At 38.0% G+C, this 19,418-nt stretch overlaps 1 protein-coding gene across 7 annotated transcripts in view; it reads left to right on the top strand.

The window, feature by feature from the left end:
* Positions 1–19,418, top strand: part of TANC2 (tetratricopeptide repeat, ankyrin repeat and coiled-coil containing 2) — a 358,004-nt gene that overhangs the window by 276,060 nt on the left and 62,526 nt on the right. For all 7 annotated transcript variants that reach the window (XM_059909100.1, XM_059909099.1, XM_059909098.1 and 4 more), the window contains 3 exons: positions 3,502–3,733; positions 12,825–12,991; positions 16,452–17,059. In XM_059909100.1, coding sequence (XP_059765083.1) covers positions 3,502–3,733; positions 12,825–12,991; positions 16,452–17,059 — 1,007 coding nt within the window. The remainder of the gene's footprint in view (positions 1–3,501; positions 3,734–12,824; positions 12,992–16,451; positions 17,060–19,418) is intronic.

The raw sequence follows: 19,418 nt of genomic DNA, 5'->3' as shown, positions 1-19,418 counted from the left end.
GTTGGAAGGGATGCGCTGAGTCAGAAATCAGTCAGGTGGTGGTGAGGGCGTTCAAGAAGTGATGAGAAGGAGACAGGGAATAAGAATATGAGAGCAGACCTGAAGGAAGGTCAGTGGTAACATTAGAATTTAAGTAATGCAAATGCCAGTCATGATGTAAATTAAATTTTTATGTCCAAATGAGTTCCAGATATTCAAAGCTGCCTTTTCTTTATGTGAGATTAGCTTAATCCTGTCACAGATTATTCATTTGAAGTAGAAAAGAATCTTTAAAGAGTGAAGGCCTGGGACTTTTAACACAAGCCTGACAGGTTTGCTGCCATTCAATCATTTGATTAAGGCCTTTGATGAGGATTTTGCTTAGTTGTATGATTTCTTGTGTATAGCTTTAAATCAAAACCTCTTTATACCCAAGGCGATACTGACCTCCAGTCTTCTTTTGTTTTTTTTGTTTTTTGTTTTTTTTTGGTCTGTATAGTCTACAAACCTGGCCTTTTTTTTCTTCCCTCACAGCAGTAATCTAAAAGTTACTTGCCGTCGTCTTCAAAGAATTACTACAGTTTTGGTCATATAAGATATATTTTGGATAGAATTGTTTTAATCAAAAGTATAAAGATTTAACATAAGGAAAATGTGAGATGGAAAAAAATAACATAAGAAAAACATAGCTGAAAATGAAATTTCAACAAGTCATTGTTAGAGACAAGAGTTCACCAAGGAGAAAGGTTTTACCTACTGATTTATTGAGGGTGGACTAATTCTGAACCATTTCCAAGAAGTTGGAATAGTAGTGACTGAGTATGGGTGGCTGTGATGACTTCCTCAGAGCTGTAGGGAGTGATCTATTATCCATCACTGAACACTAGTACAATGAGAGAATGCAGGAAAAAGCTGCATTCCCAGACTTGTTTCCTATTTGTATATGTAGGAAAAGTTGTAGATAGTGTCAGTAGACAATTTAGGGAAGTACAAAGTGTTTTTGACAGATTGTGTGTACATTTACATACTATGTAGCTGCTTTGAAATGTCTAATAGATGGTCAGTTCTGAGTCAAACTACAGATTTCATGAAGATGTTGCATGGTCTTTCTGCCTGAATTCTTCAGAGGACTCGAGATTTTATATTTCGAATGCCTAAAATTTTTTTAAATTAAAGAAAGGCAGCCACAGAAGGGGCAACTTTAGCAATGATCTTTGTTAGATAAAACCTCATACAGCCAAGAGCACAGATGATTTTTAATGAAATCAGTAAAAGAACCCTCTTCCTAAATTTCAGAATTTTTATCTTCAAACTCCTATCCCGTTACTTTAGGTAAAGGGTAAGTTACAGCTGATTTGCTCAGCTGTGCTTTGCCTCGAAATGTGAAATCAATTGAGGTAAAATATGATGAAAGTTCATATTGATTCAGAGGTTTGCTGTTTGCTTTTTATAAAGTGGAGATTTGTGTCCTTGTGGGCATAACCATTGACATTCACTGTTCATGGAGAGCACAGATGGATTGTTGCCAGGTTTTCTCTTTGGGTTCCTTACGTTGTGCTTAAGGTCGGTAATAAAGCTGTAATCAATCTGTCTACAGAAAGGAGTGGAGATTTCTAAGTACACCTCCTCATTGCCAGTTCCACACTGTGCTCAGACATCATTGCTTCACTCACAAGCAATTCCTATCCTCAGCTTTACATGTGTAGTAACATTTCTTGTATTGTTCAGTTTTCTTAATGCTTAATGAGAACAATTTCAGGCGTTTTTTAAAAAGTGACATTTCCAGCATTTGGGATTTTGTTTTGTTTTAATTTATTTATTTACTTATTTATTTATTTTTGGCTGCGTTGGGTCTTTGTTGCTGCGCGTAGGCTTTCTCTATTTGCGGCGAGCTGGGGCTACTCTTCGTTGCGGTGCGCGGGCTTCTCCCTGTGGTGGCTTCTCTTGTTGCGGAGCACGGGCTCTAGGCGCATGGGCTTCAGTAGTTGTGGCACACGGGCTCAGTAGTTGCAGCTCGTGGGCTCTAGAGCACAGGTTCAGTAGTTGTGGTGCACAAGCTTAGTTGCTCCGCAGCATGTGGGATCTTCGCAGACCAGGGCTGGAACCAGTGTCCCCTGCATTGGCAGGCGGACTCCTAACCACTGCACCACCAGAGAAACCCCAGCATTTGTTAAAGAGCTAGATTAAGAGTCATTTCAAAGCAGAATACTTTTGTGGATGACTGTTCTCTGAGAGATGATTGAGGAGCTGGGGTCCCAGTGGTATATCTATGCATGCTCCTAGGGAAAATTTCAAATGCCTGTAGGCACAAAGCCAGTAGCTGAGAAGGAGAGGGTATACAGAACCTTGATGATGACCGTGATTTTTTTTTTTCACACACACACACCGTATTTCATTTTTACAAGAGATAAATAGACTGACACCAAGCATTGTACATGGATGACCACAACAAAAGCAACAATGATTGCAATTACCAAACATGAAACACACTCATACTATGTCATAATATTGACATTCAGATGACCGTGATGTTGATGGAGATGATGTGATGGAAGAGGAAAAGAAGGAAGGCAATGATGATGGTGGTGGCGGCCTCGGCTAACATTACTGTGCACTTATATGTTCTGAGCACCATGTCAATGCTTTCCATACGTTCAGACTGACTCTCCCCTGCAGTTTCTGTTATCTACACAATCCCATCACTTTTGTAGGTAGTACTGAGCCAACATAGTGGTCTAGATTAAAATCACCCTCTGCACTTGCCCTTGAGGCAAAGGGAACAACCAGAAGGTATAGAGCGAACCCTGTGCAAATTCAAACAAACAAACAAAAAAAACCAGAGCTTAAAATTGCAGGTTCCAGCCTGACAGACCAGACTGTAGGAATGGTATTAAGATGCATACATTTTCTAGGGTCTTTGAATTTAACACCTGCATCTGACGAAAATCTCACTCCTTTTCTGCTTCCTGTTATCTAATTCTGATTCTATCTCTGGGTGCTCAGGAAATACTTAGTGATAATTCTTAAGTCTGAGTCATTTTATTTTTTATAAGACTGTTTATAATGAAATTATAATTTTTTAATAATTTTAAAAATACGCCTTAGGAGCATATGTTTGTTGAGTCTAACATATGGTATTTCTCTGGTTATTTTATCCCTAAATGCTTTGTTACAATATCAGACTCTTTCCTCTACTACTCTATGCTGAATAAATATTAGAGAGATTAATATAAATCTTTATTCTCAGGCCTGCTTCCTATTTCTTATAATCCAGAGGGAAAACTCAATTTGTAGTTATAAATTTTAATTACGAATTATGATACCATACATGTACAAGAGAAATATTGGGTCAAATTTCTGATCTTAGATAAATCAGGCAGTTTCGAAGTTAGCAGCTTTTATTCTTACTTGAAGAAGTTGAGGAGTGGGGAGACAGAAGACAGTGTTAGAGAATGACTGTACAATAACCATGACCGTTGCTCTTGCTACTGATAAACCTGTGTTCTCATCTTTCTGTTTTAGGTGGTTGCCTATCACTATTGCCAAGCAGATAATGCCTACACCTGCCTGGTGCCGGAATTCGTCCACAATGTTGCTGCCCTGCTCTGCCGCTCACCGCAGCTGGCGGCCTATCGGGAGCAGCTTCTCCGGGAGCCTCACCTACAGAGCATGCTGAGCCTTCGGTCCTGTGTTCAAGATCCCATGGCCTCCTTCCGGAGGGGAGTGCTGGAGCCCCTGGAGAATCTCCACAAAGGTACAGATGAGATGCAAAGCAGGTGGAAGGTGGAGGCTCTGGAGCCCAAGTTCACCTGGGGTCATGCTATGGAAATGATTATTTTTATCACACTGCGAGAACTAAATGTTCCTACAGGATGCAGTTAACAACTAAAAGGTTTTACCTGAAAAAATAAAAATTCCTCCAGGAATTGCTACTTCCTCCTTTCTTTGTAAAAATTCTCATTCTTATTTCCAAATATAATGCATTTCTCTAGAACTAAAGGTACTAGAGCTACCAGTCCTCCGTGGAGTTCAAATAAATCAGTAAAGCCATGACTCCAACCCAGTGCCATGGAGTTTCTATGGTTAGAAACAGCCTCAGTTTTTATATTTGCTATTTTTTTTTTATTACTCCACAGTCAGGTAAAATGAAATGGCATGCAGAGTTGCATAACTGTGTGTATGCTAAAAATTACTTAATTGTCCACTAAAAGGTATTAAGATACTTTTAAGAAGTGGGGGGAAATGAAATGGGATCCATCTCCCTCTCATGCCTCATGCCTTTCCTCCGTTTTAACTCTGCAACTCAAGTGTTGGCTGTGACCTAAATGTAACCATCTCCTCCTTCACCGGTCTCTCTGCCTCATCCCCTTCCTGATGGTCTGTCAGTGCTGGAAGCCGAAGAAAAGGACCTGAGTAAGCATGAGATTGCTGAGCAATCCTGTTTATTCCTGAGAGACTTATATACTTTTCTCAAGCATTTCGGAGATACTTATAAGAATTTACATTCTTCCGGCCTCTATCTTCAGTTATGTGAACTTCCATGCCAGTTACTTGGATATCAGAGTTTCTCTTCTCAATGCTGATGACCTCTGTCTGTACTTCTACTACCTACCTATTAGCTTTACCATACCCTAGACTTTTTTAAACATTGGAATTTCTCCTCAAGTATTTTGAGCAAAATTAAAGAGAAATCTCTGTACATTCAGTCGATCTTTAAATCCTGTTAATTCTGCCCTCCTGATGTTTCTCACATCCATTAATCTCAAAGTCGTTCCTACCACTGTTACCCTGAAGGCTGTTCAGCTGCCCATGATATCACATCTGTGTTGCTACCCTTCCTGGTCTTCTCTGGTTTTCTGGTCTAGTGCTTCTTTCACATCATAACATACTTGGAAAATTATTAAAATTTGTATAGCACATTGGGATAAAAAATCATGCCTCTTCATGGCTGGACATGGCCGGCCCTGAGGCTACAGCTGCACAAATCCCCCGAAGCCCTGAGGGCTGAAGGAATTCATTTTTAGGCTCACCTCTAACCCATTAATGGCATACCTGGTGGGTAGTCTCTGCCCAGTCTCTCCAGTCTTCTAGACTTATGTACTGCTTCCAGATAAAGCTTCGTAAAGCATTGCTCTGATCACTGAATTTCCCTGTTCAGAAACCTCCAGTGCTTCCCTATTACCTCACTGAATTAACTTCCAGCTCCTTAACCTATCATTTAAGGTCCTTAATGGCCTGGATCCAACCTACTTTCCAGCCTTATTATCTACTTTTACCCTTATGAACCCTGTGTTTACATGTAAACCAAAGTATCCACTAATCCTTAAATACTCCCCTCCATTTCCCTGCCTCCATACATTTGTTCATTGTTTCCTTTTCTTGATATACCTTCTCCTCACATCTCTGCCTGTCAGAATCCTACCCATCTTTCAAGGACCACCTTAAATCCCACCTCATTCATGAAATACCTGCTGATCCACCTGCCCTCTCCAGTAAGTTACAGTATCCTTCCAAATTGACAATAGGTTTTTCTTTTTTATATCTCACTTATGGTACTTCATACATTACTGTATGTATAATAAGAACTTAAATTTTTATTACTAACATTTATTGAACATCTATTATATGTCAGATATTATACTTTGTGCTTTATAAGAATTAGTTATTTCTGTACTTATTCCTTTGACTAAATTGTACGCTTTTGAAGTTAGGAATCTTTTCTTATTCAACTTTTATCCTTCATAGTGATTACCTTACCTTGGACATAGTAGGCATTTCAGGAAATAAATTTTGAACAAATAAGTGAACATAGAAATTGCTCACATGTAGGGGTACCTTGAAGGAAAGTCAGTGATACAAGGATCTACATCTTAAGGCTAATTCAAGGAGAATATCCAAATGCATGTAGACTCAGCTCTGGATTTGCAACCATAATTCATGTGTTTTTTAATTTTGCTACTAGATATATTTACTTCTCATTTAGGTCTCCATAACCAGCTTTAGATATCCCCATGGGTAAATGTTGTTCTGAGTGAATTTAATTATTCTATAAAATTCCCATGTTCTTACCCTTAAAACAAAATCACCATCATGAGCAATAACTGGAAACACAATTTATAAAATTAATGAAATACTAAAAATTATTTGATTAATCCAAAAGAAGCCTGGAAAGAAAGAACAGAATAATTTTTTTAGTATGTAACAACAAGATGAGAGATTAAAATCAACCATATCAATAATTACATTAAATTTAAATTGACCAAATACTTCTATCAAAAGGCAGAAACTGTCAGACTGGATAAAAAACAAGACCCAACCATATGCTGTCTGTAGGAGAGGTTATTTAAAGACACAGATTGAAAATGAAAGGATAGAAAAATAATATACTCTATAAACATGGAGCATAAGAAGGCTGGAGTGGGTCTATTAATGTGAGGCAGAGTAGACTTCAAGACTAGGAGTATTATCAGAGGGGCATTTGATAAACATAAGAAGACTAATTTATCAGAAGATAAAGTAATCCTAAATGTGTATGAACCTAATAATGGAGGTTCAAAATACATGAATCAAAAACTAATAGAACCTAAGAGCTAAATAGACAAATACTCAATCATAGTTGGAAATTTTAACACGTCTCTCTCAGTAACTGTTAGAACAAGTAGACAAAAATTAGTAAATATATAGAAGATTTTAACAACACTGTCAACCAATTTGATCCAACTGACATTTATAGAACACTACCCAATAACTGCACAATATACATTCTTTTCAAGTGCATATGGACCTTATTCTGGGCCATAAAATAAGTCTGAAATTTTCAAAAAATTAAAATCTTACAGAAAATGTTCTCTGACATAATGGAATTAAATTAGAAATCAATACACATAAAATCCCTAAATATGTAGGAATTTAGCAGTGCACTTCTAAACAACCCATAAGAGAAAGAAGAAATCACAAAGGGAATTATAGAATATTTCAAACTGAGTAATACGTTAAATCAGTGGTTAAGTTTATGACTTAATTGGGGCTTCCCTGGTAGCGCAGTGGTTGAGAATCTGCCTGCCAATGCAGGGGACACGGGTTCGAGCCCTGGTCTGGGAAGATCCCACATGCCATGGAGCAACTAGGCCCGTGAGCCACAATTGCTGAGCCTGCGCGTCTGGAGCCTGTGCTCCGCAACAGGAGAGGCCGCGATGGTAAGAGGCCCGCGCACCGCGATGAGGAGTGGCCCCCACTTGCCGCAACTAGAGGAAGCCCTCGTACAGAAACGAAGACCCAACACAGCCATAAATAAATAAATAAATAAATAGATAATTTAAAAAAAAAAAAAAAAGTTTATGACTTAATAAACTAGAAAAAAATGAGGAAAATAAACCCAGAGTAAGCAGAAAGAAGGAAATAATGAAAAGCAAGAGCAGCCGTCAGTGAAATAGAAAAAGATTAATAGTTAAAATGAATAAACAAACCCCTAGGAAGACTGATCAAGAAAATGAGAGGGAAACACATCAGGCATGAAAGAGGAGCTATCACTACAGTTCCTACAGACATAAAAAGAAAAATAAGGGATTATTATGAACAACTATATAACAATAAATTCAACAACTTAAATTGGGCAAATTCTATAAAAAACACAACTTAACCAAAAGTGACTCAAGAGGAAAGAGAAAATCTGACTAGCTCTTATCTATTTAATTTGTAAGTTAAAAGGAAAAAAAAAAACCTCCAAAAAAAAACTCCAGGCTCAGATGGTTTTTACTAATGAATTGTATCCAACATTTAAAGAAGAAATAATATGAATCTTACGCAAATGTTTTCAGAAAATAAAGGAAAAGAGAACATTTCTCAATTTGTTTTATTAGACAAGCATTAATGCTGAAAGCAAAATATGATAAGGACTTTATAAGAAAAGAAAATTACAGACATGTTTTCCTCATAACCATAATAGCAAAATCCTGAAACACACTAATAGCAAAATTAGTTTTACTTGACCAGGAATGCAATGTTAGTTTACATTTGGAAGTTAATCACTGTAGTTCATAATATTAACAGAATAAATGAGAAAATCTATATGTCTTTATATAAATATATATCTATAATCTCAACAAATGCAGAAAAACATTTAACAAAAAACATTACAATTAACAATAAAAACTTTCTGCACACTAAGAATAGAAGAAAACTTAGTCTCATAAAGGACAATTCCAAAACACATGCAGGTAACAATGAAATATTAAATACATTTCCCCTATTGTCAGGAGCAAGGCGACTTACATTCGACATTCCATGTGTGGTCCACGCTAGCACAATAAGAAAACAAACAAGCAAATAGTGTAAAGATTGGAAAGGAAGAAGTAAAACTGTCTTTATTTGCAGATGTGATTGTTTACCTAGAACACTCCAAGGAATCTACAAAAGAAAAAAAAAGCCTACGAGAATTAACATAGGTGGAGCTACAGTCTATATGGTTAATATGCAGTATCTGTTGTATTTCTATACTAGCAGCAAACAACTGAAAACTGAAATTTAAAAAGTAGTGTGGCAGGGGCTTCCCTGGTGGCACAGTGGTTGAGAGTCTGCCTGCCAATGCAGCGGACACGGGTTCGAGCCCTGGTCTGGGAAGATCCCACATGCCGCGGAGCAACTAAGCCCGTGAGCCACAATTACTGAGCCTGCGCATCTGGAGCCTGTGCTCCGCAACAAGAGAGGCCGCGATAGTGAGAGGCCCGCGCACCGCGATGAAGAGTGGCCCCCGCTTGCCACAACTAGAGAAAGCCTTCACACAGAAACAAAGACCCAACACAGCCATTTAAAAAAAAAAAAAAAGTAGTGTGGCAGTTTTAAAACGTGGCTGCAAAATCTTTGACATTCCTCCCATCCAGAGGTAGGGTCTGTGTCTCCTTCCCTTGCATCTTAGCAGACTTGTGGCTGCTTCAACCAATAAAATACTACAAAATGATGCTATGTGATATCTGCGGCTAGGTCATAAATGGTCATGCTGCTTCCATCTTGTTCACTGAAACACTTGCTTTTGGGGGTACGCATTGCCATGTCAAAAAACTGACTACTCTGAGTTTACCCTGCTTTGAGGAAGTACAAACCACATGGAGCAGCCGTATATTAAGTGTTCCAGTTGACTGTTCTAGTCATCAAGTCATTCTGGCCCTGACACCAAACATGTGAGTTTTTGTTGCAGATGATTCCGTTTCCCAGCCATTTGAGTAACTCTGTTTGATGCAGCAGTAGATAACTGGAGCAAATACCGTTTTCTATGGAATCAAAATGCTTAAGAATAAATTTAACAAAAGATGTGTAAGACTTCCACAGTGAGAACTACAAAACATGCAGAGTGAAATTAAAGAACTTAGTAAATGGAAGAGATACGCCATGTTTGTAGATTGGAGTTTTTCCCCAAACTGGTCTGTAGATTCAACATAACAATCAAAATCCCAGCAGGATTTTTTTTTTTTAATTGACAACTTTCAGAAATTCAAAGGACTGTGAATAGCCAAAACAATCTTAAAAAAGAAAAAAATTGGAAGACCAACAGTACTGGAAGACCAACAGTACCTGGTTTCAAGATTTAATATAAAGCTATAGAAATCATGACAGGCAGTAATATGTTAGTAAATGTTTAACAGTCAGTCCAGGGGTGGGGGCCTGATTTGACCATAAGAAATTTAGCAATCAGCTCCCATGAACCAGCTTGAGCTGGCTCTAGCACTCCACTGACAGGGTGGTATTCCCACAAGGATAGATAAATAGATCAGTGGAACAGAATGGAAAATCTAAAAGGAAATCCACACATATGGAGTCAGTTGACCTTCCTCAAAGATGCCAAGACAATTTGGAAAAGAGAATTTTTGTCATCAAATGATGCTACAACAACTGGATACATGTATGGAGAAAAAATGAATCTTAATCCTTACCTCACACCATAGGTGCGCAAAAATAAATTCAAGATAGATCATGGTCCAAAATATAAAAGCTAAATCTCTAAAGCTAAGAGAAAAAACTTAGAATATCTTCACAACCTTGGGGTAGGTAAAGATTTCTTAGGTCCTAAAAATCATTAACCATGTAGGAAAAAATTAATAAATTGGACTTCATCAAAATGTTAAATGTCTGCTCAACATAAGATACACTAAGAAAAAGGAAAAGCAAATCACAAAAGGAGAGAAAATAATTCACTCTGTGTACATGTGTGACAAAGCACTTGTATCCATAGTATCTAAAGAATTTCTATAAATCATTGATGAAAAGATAAATAATCCAATTCTTAAATGGACAAAAGATTTAGATGCTTCACAAAAGAAGGTATTCAAATAGGCTGCCAGCACATAGAAAGGTGTTTGCCATCATTAGTCATCAGGGAAATGCAAATTAAAATCACAATGAGACACCACTTTACTCCCACTACAGTGGTTAAAATTTTTAAAGTTGAACATCAGATGTTGGTGAGGATGGTAAGCAGCTGGAACCCTCACACTTTACCGGTGGGAGTTTAAAATGGTACAACTACTTTGGAAAACTATTTGGCAGTTCCTTATAAAGTTAAAGATAAATCTGCCTTATGACCAAGCAATTCTATTCCTATGTATTTACCCAAAAGAAATGAAAACATATGTCTACAAAAAGACTCATACAAAAATGTTTGTATTGACTTTATTCATAGTAGTTAAAAACTGGAAACAACCGAAGGTCCTTCAACAAAAGAATACATAAACAAATTGTATATTCATTCGATGGATATTAAATGAAATCTTAGTATTAAATTCTTAGTATTCTTCTTAGTAGTAGAAAGGAACAAACTAATAATACCCTCAACAACATAAATGAATCTCAGAAACATTATATCAAGCATAAGAAGCAAGTATAGTCTATGGTGATATGAATCAGAACAGTGGTTGCCTATTGAGAACTGGGAATGAACCTCTCTGGAATGATGGAGATGTTCTCTACTTTGATCAGGATGTTAGTTACATGAGTATACATGTTTGTCAAAACTCACCAAAGTGTACAGTTAAGATCTTCACAATTAATTGTATTAATCATATATAAATTTTATCACAGTAGTTTTTAAAATAGGGAATTTTTTAAAGGTAGCTGGAGTTTTCTTTCCAGGAAAGTTCAGTTGAAAACACTTTCAATTTAGATTCAGGAGCTAGATTTCAAATTATATATTTTTCTTTAAAAAATGAGAGTCAACGTTTTTCATGATACTTTAAGGTTCTACTCAGTGACAAAGGATAGCTCTAGTATATTGCCAAGCAGAATGCAATTAGAAAATTCCTCTATGGGAATTAAAGACACAAGTATGCTAAAGGGAGCCAAGGTCCTCAAAATCAAGAACTTAAGAGCCCCCATTTGTGTGGGTAAATCCCAGTTAGTTCCAAGCAACTCCTCTCTCTTCCGGAGTTCTTTGGACTCCCTAAAGGAGTAATGTGTTTTCTTAGCCCTATATCATCTAGAATGCCATTTCATTAATAATCATTGTTAACAGTTAGAGAGCTGAAATCCATAGTTCATTTCTCTTCCTAAAGTCACCAGATGAAAGTAATAGTTGAAACTCTTTATAATTTGAGAACTAATTTATAGTACCTAGGCTATTGAAATTAAACTCCTTTATGTAAAGCTTGTACTTTAGAGGGGAAATATAAAGTTTTATTAATCATGCAAAAAATCTGCGTATTTTCAAATGTGAAACAAAAATATGTAGAGTTTCAATTAGTCTTGACTCTTTCAAAAGCTAAAAGAGCCAGTGTGGTACAGAGTTGCTCAGAGTTTTCCTTCTGTCCCCAGCTTCACTTTCTTTTTCCTCTTCAGATATAACCTATTTCCTGTTTCAGGCATCCAGTGACTTCTTTCTCTCTTCCCCTGCTTTCCTTTCTTCAGACCCTGTAAGGTCCTACCAACTAGGAACTTTTACTTGTTATTTGCAATTCATTTATACTGAAATGTTCATTCAGCCAGGGGATTTTTTTAATCTCTAATTGTTCAGTATTGTTTAAGAATCAGTAAGCATTTAATGGGAGTGGAAACCTGAAATCTTACCAAGTCTTCTACAGCCTAGCCCTAACGATAAACTGATTTTGTCAATTTAGGGTAGTATAGACTCCAGGCAGGAAAGGGAAACAAAAGATATTTGTCTTTCCTACATGACTCCTGCCTGCTCCCCTGGGAAGATCATGTAAGGGTCTGGTCTCCTTGAAGCTGCTTTAGGTATAATCTTGGAAGCTGCTGATTCTGTAAGATCTTGGAATCCAGCCTGCCTAGTGTAGATCTGTCTGTTGGTTGGGATTCCTTTTCTCTGTTCCTCCATCCCTTCCTTCCTACTACGTATTCACATATAGTCTTATATACTGCTGTGGACTCCAAATAAAACCTTTTTTTTTTTTTTTTTTTTTGAAATTCCCAAAAGAACATGTGATACTGTTCTCTTTAATGCTGTCAGATTCAGGGGGGGGGGGGGCGGAGGGGGAGAAAAACATTCTTTCCAGCTTTTTCAGGTATGAGAGAAAAATAAATTTACATGTGAAAATTCTCATAAATGCAATGCTCAGGCTGTCTCACAACTGATAACACGGGGGAAATGATGATGATGATACATATGCTTTATATATTATTTATGTGACAAACACATTCATACCTGGTAAAAAACAAAATGAACTCACTAAATGAATTATTCCATGTCTTTATAATAAATTATGTGCCCTGCATTCACTAAACACAACACACAGCAGACCTTTTCTAATTTTTTCTTCCAAAGAGATATGTGATCAAAGACCCAGAAAGAACTCACTTATCCACTTGGTAATTATTAAGTAATTTGTTTCTTTCTATCTCAGAGAGAAAAATCCCAGATGAAGATTTCATCATCTTAATTGATGGATTAAATGAAGCAGAATTTCACAAACCGGATTATGGGGATACAATTGTATCATTTCTGAGTAAAATGATTGGAAAATTTCCTTCCTGGCTCAAACTAATTGTAACAGTTAGGACCAGTTTACAGGTATGTGTTTGTTTGCTTTTGGACCATAAATTATTTCCCTTGGAGAGTGCTTAAAGTGAAAAAGTTCTAGGTCCTTGTACCCTTAGTGATGAGCTTTTCTAAATCTCTACCATGTCCTAGAGCGCTAGCAAGAGTAATTCCCAACGAGCATATTTTGAGAGTAAGAGATACAATCTAGAGAGAGCATTCTCTGTATACTACTCTCTTAGCTCAAATTCCCATTTCCATTGCTCTGAGTAAGTTTTGATAAAGTGTCCCTCAAAAAAGCATGAAAAGAAAGTCCACTTTTCTAGACTTTGTCATGAGTATAGCAAAGCAAATAGATCCTGTAACACTCTAATTCACTGTTTGACTTTTATTTTATGTTTTTTATCATTTAATGCCAGGCAAAATCCAGTTCAGTGTACAGTGTAGAGTCAGATTTTCTAGTTCTTCCCTCTGTTTCTCAACTTTCTATAGCATGAAGATGGACTTTCTTCTATATATTTCTTTTTCTAAGAAATATTGGCAATATTAAGACTTTATATTAAATTTACTGCAACTGGGAGATAAGAGTTTTTTTTAATTACCTTCCCTGCTCACTCACTGATCACTCAGTTTATGGCCTAGAAGAATGACTAGGAATGTTGGAACTGTGCCTGTAAAGACATATGTGCTAAGGATAAATGACTCCCCCTTCTCTGCCATTCACAGTATAGCTGAGTTGGTATTTTCCATTCTTTACATATTCACACTTGGTTTGAAACAGGGTTTCTCAACTTTTTTTCCCCTAACCATAGCCTCTTTTAAAGAACATTAAAATTTTGCATATTATACACCCATCCCACTATTTTGATGCAACTCCCTTAAAACAGTTGTTAATATACAGAAAATAGTCTCGGTGCCCTCCTTTTCCCCTCTCCCAGGCATTTAGTATTTTTCCTGTAGATTGACCAATATAGGTCAATCTGCCTTCTTTGATCAGAGACTGTACTTCTGATCCTGACCACCAACTTGCAGATGTTTGTTATTAAAATCTCAAAGTAATTTGAATGAATCAACATAAATGCATCTTTACAACTAAAAATTATGTAATCCGCCATTATTGGTCAGTAGCTTGTTAAAGATGAAAGATGAATAAAAGAAACTTCCAGGAACACAATCTCTGACTAGTTTTACTAAGTACGTACTTAGGAGATATCTTCATTTATATAATTTTTGTTTGTTTTGGTTTTTTTCCTTCATTTATATTTTTATATAATGCCGTGCGCAATCTCAAAAGATGTTTTAAGTATGACTTGGTAGACCATGTGACTTTAATTTTTCAGCTGTGCCAAAGAACAGGAAAAGTATTATACACACAAAGTCCAAATGTCAATGTCTTCATAGATCAAGACCTGCAATAACTTCCCAGATACTTCATTCACTTCAACCAATAACTTTTTAAAATTATTTAGCTGACAATGAAACAATTCCTAGGTCTTTAAAAATGAACCCTCGTAATTGATCATTCATTATTTCCACAAACATTTTTTACGTACTTCAAGTATAAAAGGCTCTTTCTAAGAGCTGAGGATACAATGGTGAACAAGACAGACAATACCCCTGCCCTCATAAAGCTTGTATTCTAGTGAGGAACACAAATAATAAAGTAAAAAATGGACATATATTAAAAATTTAGGTAGTGTTAGTGCTATGAAGACAAATATAACAGAGTAAAGGGATAAATGAGGATGACAGATATTTTAGATAGGGCAGATAGGAAAGGCCTCTCCAAGGAGCCTTGTAAAGTGATAACATCTGATTTACCTTCTTTGGCTGCTGGCTGTGTAGATAATAATATGTAGGGGATCAAGAATGGAAGCAGAAGTACAGGTGAAAGGTGATGGTGGCTTAGACTAGAGTGGGAACAGTGGAGACCCTCTGAAGTGGTCATATTTGGAGTATATTTTGAAGAAGAATCAAAAGGACTTGATGATGGGCTGGATGTGGGAATGAGCAAGAGAGAAGATTCAAGGATGAATTGTGGGGTTTTGGTGAGCAACTAGGTAGATGCTGGTTTGAGGAAAAGAGAAGGATCATAGATAGTTCCTACGATTTGGTGGTAGGGTCAGTGGTAATACCATTTATTGACATGCGGAGGTTTTGTGGTGGGGGCAAATTTTAGTAGTTCTGATTTGATCACATTAAGTTTGTCTATGAAACATCCAAGTGTCGTTGTTGAGTAGATGGAGATATAAGATGAGAGCTCAGAAGAAATGACTAAGCTGGAAATATGAAATTAGACATCATCCACATATAGATGATATTTAGAACCATGGGACCCAACTATTCTAGGGAGTGAGGGTGGCCAGATAAGAGGAAAGAATGGAGACGTGAGCCCTGGCTGGACTGAGAAATGAGAGAGGAGCCAGCCAAAAAGGCTGGGTAGGAGTAACCAGTGTGCTAAGAGGAAAATGAGGGGAGCATGCTGTGGAAGCAAAAGCTGCAGGAGGGGACTCGAGAAGAAAGATGTGTTCACCTGTGTCAGATACTGCTGAGAGGTTGAGGAGGATGAGAAATGAAACTTGGTTATTGGATTTGGCAAGATGAAGATTGCTGATCATCTTGACAGGACCATTTCAGTGAAGTGACGGGATTGAAGCCCGATTGCAACAAATGGAGGAGAGAATGGGAAGGGAGGAATGAAATACAGTAAGTAGAGAAAACTTTTCTGTTAGGTTTTGCTAAACATGGGAACAGAGATATAGTAGTTGGAGGGAGGAATATGGAGTCACATGTCTCTGTGGAGACAAGACAGAAAGAGAAGAGAAGAGGAAATTAATGCAGGAGAGGGAATGGATACTTACAGGAGCAAAGTCTATAAGCAGATAAGTAAAGATGGATTCCAGAGCATGAGAGTCACCACAAAGCCCTGTCACCTTCCCCCAATGTAATTTCCAAGCAGATCACCAAGGTACCAAGCTTCCCACTATTAGAAGTGTTCCTTTGGGCTAAGGCATCTCCAAAGAACCTACATTAAAATAAAGTCATTTTATCAGGCAGGATAGAAGGTCACATTTTTATATGACATTCTTTAAGTCCTTTTACATTTATCTTAGTGAGTTGTACTTTGACATTATGCTATGGTTTACACTGAGAAAAATTACAACAAAAGTTATATGGCATTCTCTTTTCTATTTTAGGAGTGAGTGTTATTTAGGATATTGACCATTAAATCACTCCTAAAGTGCCCTTTATGAAGACCCATAAAAGTTATTTTAAGTCTCAATATTAGGAAAAGTGTCCCTCCTGTGCAACTAATATGTCTTAATCTATGGACACTAATACTCGATCGTATTTCCCTCTTTTCTTTGACCACTCAGAAGTTCAGAATAAATTTGTGGACCTCGTAGTTTATCACAAGAGTTAGGGGAAACTGAAGGTCTTTCTCTCTCTCTCTCTCTCTCTCTCTCTCTCTCTCTCTCTCCATCTGTTTTAGGAAATTACCAAGCTGCTGCCTTTCCATAGGATTTTTTTGGATCGACTAGAAGAGAATGAAGCCATAGACCAGGACCTGCAGGCTTACATCCTGCACCGGATACACAGCAGCTCAGAGATCCAGAATAACATTTCACTTAATGGCAAAATGGACAATACTACATTTGGCAAACTCAGTTCTCATCTCAAGACACTCAGTCAAGGGTCCTATCTATACCTGAAACTCACATTTGACCTCATAGAGAAAGGCTATCTAGTGTTAAAGAGCTCTAGCTACAAAGTAGTTCCTGTTTCGCTCTCTGAGGTTTACTTACTCCAGTGCAATATGAAGTTCCCAACCCAGTCTTCCTTTGACCGGGTGATGCCTCTCCTGAATGTGGCAGTGGCCTCTCTCCACCCACTGACTGATGAACACATCTTCCAAGCCATCAATGCTGGCAGCATTGAAGGCACGCTAGAATGGGAGGATTTTCAGCAGAGAATGGAGAACCTCTCCATGTTCCTAATCAAGCGCAGAGACATGACTCGTATGTTTGTGCATCCTTCTTTTCGAGAATGGCTTATCTGGAGAGAAGAAGGAGAGAAAACCAAATTTCTCTGTGATCCCAGGTAAGCCATAGACCTGTAATAAGCAATTTGTGAGCCTATTTTGTATTTATTGCATGGAGCATGGGTATTGAAAACAGTGAGAAGTGTTCTTCATTGAACATTTCACATAAAGGAAACATCATCTCTGTTTCTTCTGAAGACAAAGCTATAATGAAGTTTATTTTCTCACAATATTATTTCCTTAAGACTCAAAATCTGCATAGATGTTTAGAATGCTCCCTACATTCCTATATTTTTCTAAACAATTTTGTCTGATTCCACTAGGGTTCACAGGCTATAATTAATTTTTTTTAATTAATTTATTTATTTTTGGCTGCATTGGGTCTTCGTTGCTGCATGCGGGCTTTCTCTAGTTGCGGCGAGTAGGGGCTACTCTTCGTTGCGGTGCGCGGGCTTCTCATCGCGGTGGCTTCTCTTGTTGTGGAGCACAGGCTCAGTAGCTGTGGCTTGCAGGCTCTAGAGTACAGGCTCATTAGTTGTGGTGCACAGGCTTAGTTGGTCTGCAGCATGTGGGATCTTCCCGGACCAGGGCTTGAACCCGTGTCCCCTGCATTGGCAGGCGAATTCTTAACCACTGCGCCACCAGGGAAGTCCCCAGGCTGTAATTAATTTAACCATTTGACAGACTTCCTCAGTATTCTTCAGAAAGAATTGATAGATTGTTCACCTCTTTGACTTAGAGCAGAATTGTTTTAAAATTGTGAGTGCCCTTTTAAAAGCCATGCCGTTGTTAAAGTCACCAGTGACTGACCCCATTAGAGCCCAGCTGATGCTAAGCTTTACAGTGGAAAATGGAATCTTACACCTTATAGCTGAAAAAGACTTGAGGAGATCAGCTGATTTAGCCACTCTTACCTTTAGATAAATAAAGTGTCATTATCCCTATTTTACTATAAAGGCCTTAAAATGCTGAAGCACTTGTGAAAAGCCATAAGGTTAACAGGTGGGAGAAAGGAAGAGGAGTTAAAAGAGGAATGGCAAATGTGCTGTGTGTACCACCGCTCCCCTATCCTGCACCCGTGGCAGACGTCACTGATTTACCCCAGCACTCTTTCCTGATGAGCTTGATCCTGACTTAATCTTTCTCAGCTCAACAAACCAGACTCGATATGAAACTATGCTCAACAAACCAGACTCGATATGAAACTATTTCCCACTCTCTTGGATAGAACCTAGATATCTAGCATCCTAGTGAGGTGTGCTTTCTACTCTTCCACACTCCTTTTTGAAAGAATTATTCCTTTAATAAAGTTGATGTTTTCAAAAGCAGGTATAGTCCTGATTTCCTGGAAACAAAGAAGACACCAACAACATAGCTGACAAACGCAGAGCTTATTCTGGCTCAGAAAGAAGATAGGCCAGGTTTGCCTGGGCCTTCCGCTGTGAGTCATCAGAGAGGCTGACCGTCTCTGACCGTGCTGGGATTTTATTATTACTCGCGGGGCATGTTCTTCACCAGGTCCTGTTAGAGACACCTGTGCTTGTGGGCGTGCTGCTCGGCCTACTTCATGCCGACTCATTAGAAGATCAGTTCCAGATTCTGATGACGATATTAAGCCAGGCAGTAAATTTTGTGCTGTCTTCCCTAAGAGGGAAACTTTTTAAAGAAACATGCTGTAGTGGAAAGAACATAAACGTTAGAGTCAGATGACCTGCTTAATTAAATCCTACCTCTTCTAGGAACTGTGGCCTTTGGGAAATTACATAATGTTTCTGAGACAGTTTTCTCATCTACATAAAAGGAGTAATAATTCCTAGAGCTGTTGAGAATTGAGGTCATGTCGTGTAATGCCTAGACTAGCACAGAGTACAGAGAAAGTGGTCAGGGGATGTTCTTTGTCTTCCCCTCTCTTTACAGTAATAGACCTTTCAGGTGTTCCTTAACTAAGTCCTGTGGCTAATTGGATAGGCAGCAGGAGTCTTCTGCTGTCAGCATTTGGGGGCACAAGATTTTTTTTAAAAACCCTGGGTCTGAGTCTCTTCTATGAATTGTATGCCATTCCCAAGAGGATTTTATTGTAAATACCACTAGTACTGCTGTTGATGTTAGTACACAGAGTTGGCAACGACATAGTTAAGAAAAAGAGACCCATCTAGAATTGCCTAATAAACACTGAAATCAGTTTCCAGAGGAACTTTGCTGGCTGATCTGCTCTCTTATCCAGGAACGTCTCCGAGGATTGAGAACTGAGGTCCAAGGGAGCCAGACTAGCGCTGAATTAACAGTATCCTTACAACAGATAAAACCCTCAGGCTCTCAAAGGGGAAGAGATGGTATTTATGCAGCCATATCATGGCTTTACAGGCTTACCTTCTCAACATTGTTTATTAACTAGAATCATTTTGGCAAGAGGCTGAT

Source organism: Balaenoptera ricei, chromosome 20 (assembly GCF_028023285.1).
Source record: "Balaenoptera ricei isolate mBalRic1 chromosome 20, mBalRic1.hap2, whole genome shotgun sequence".
In the NCBI taxonomy this organism is placed as follows: domain Eukaryota; kingdom Metazoa; phylum Chordata; class Mammalia; order Artiodactyla; family Balaenopteridae; genus Balaenoptera; species Balaenoptera ricei.
This window is presented reverse-complemented; position numbering and strand designations above follow the sequence as displayed.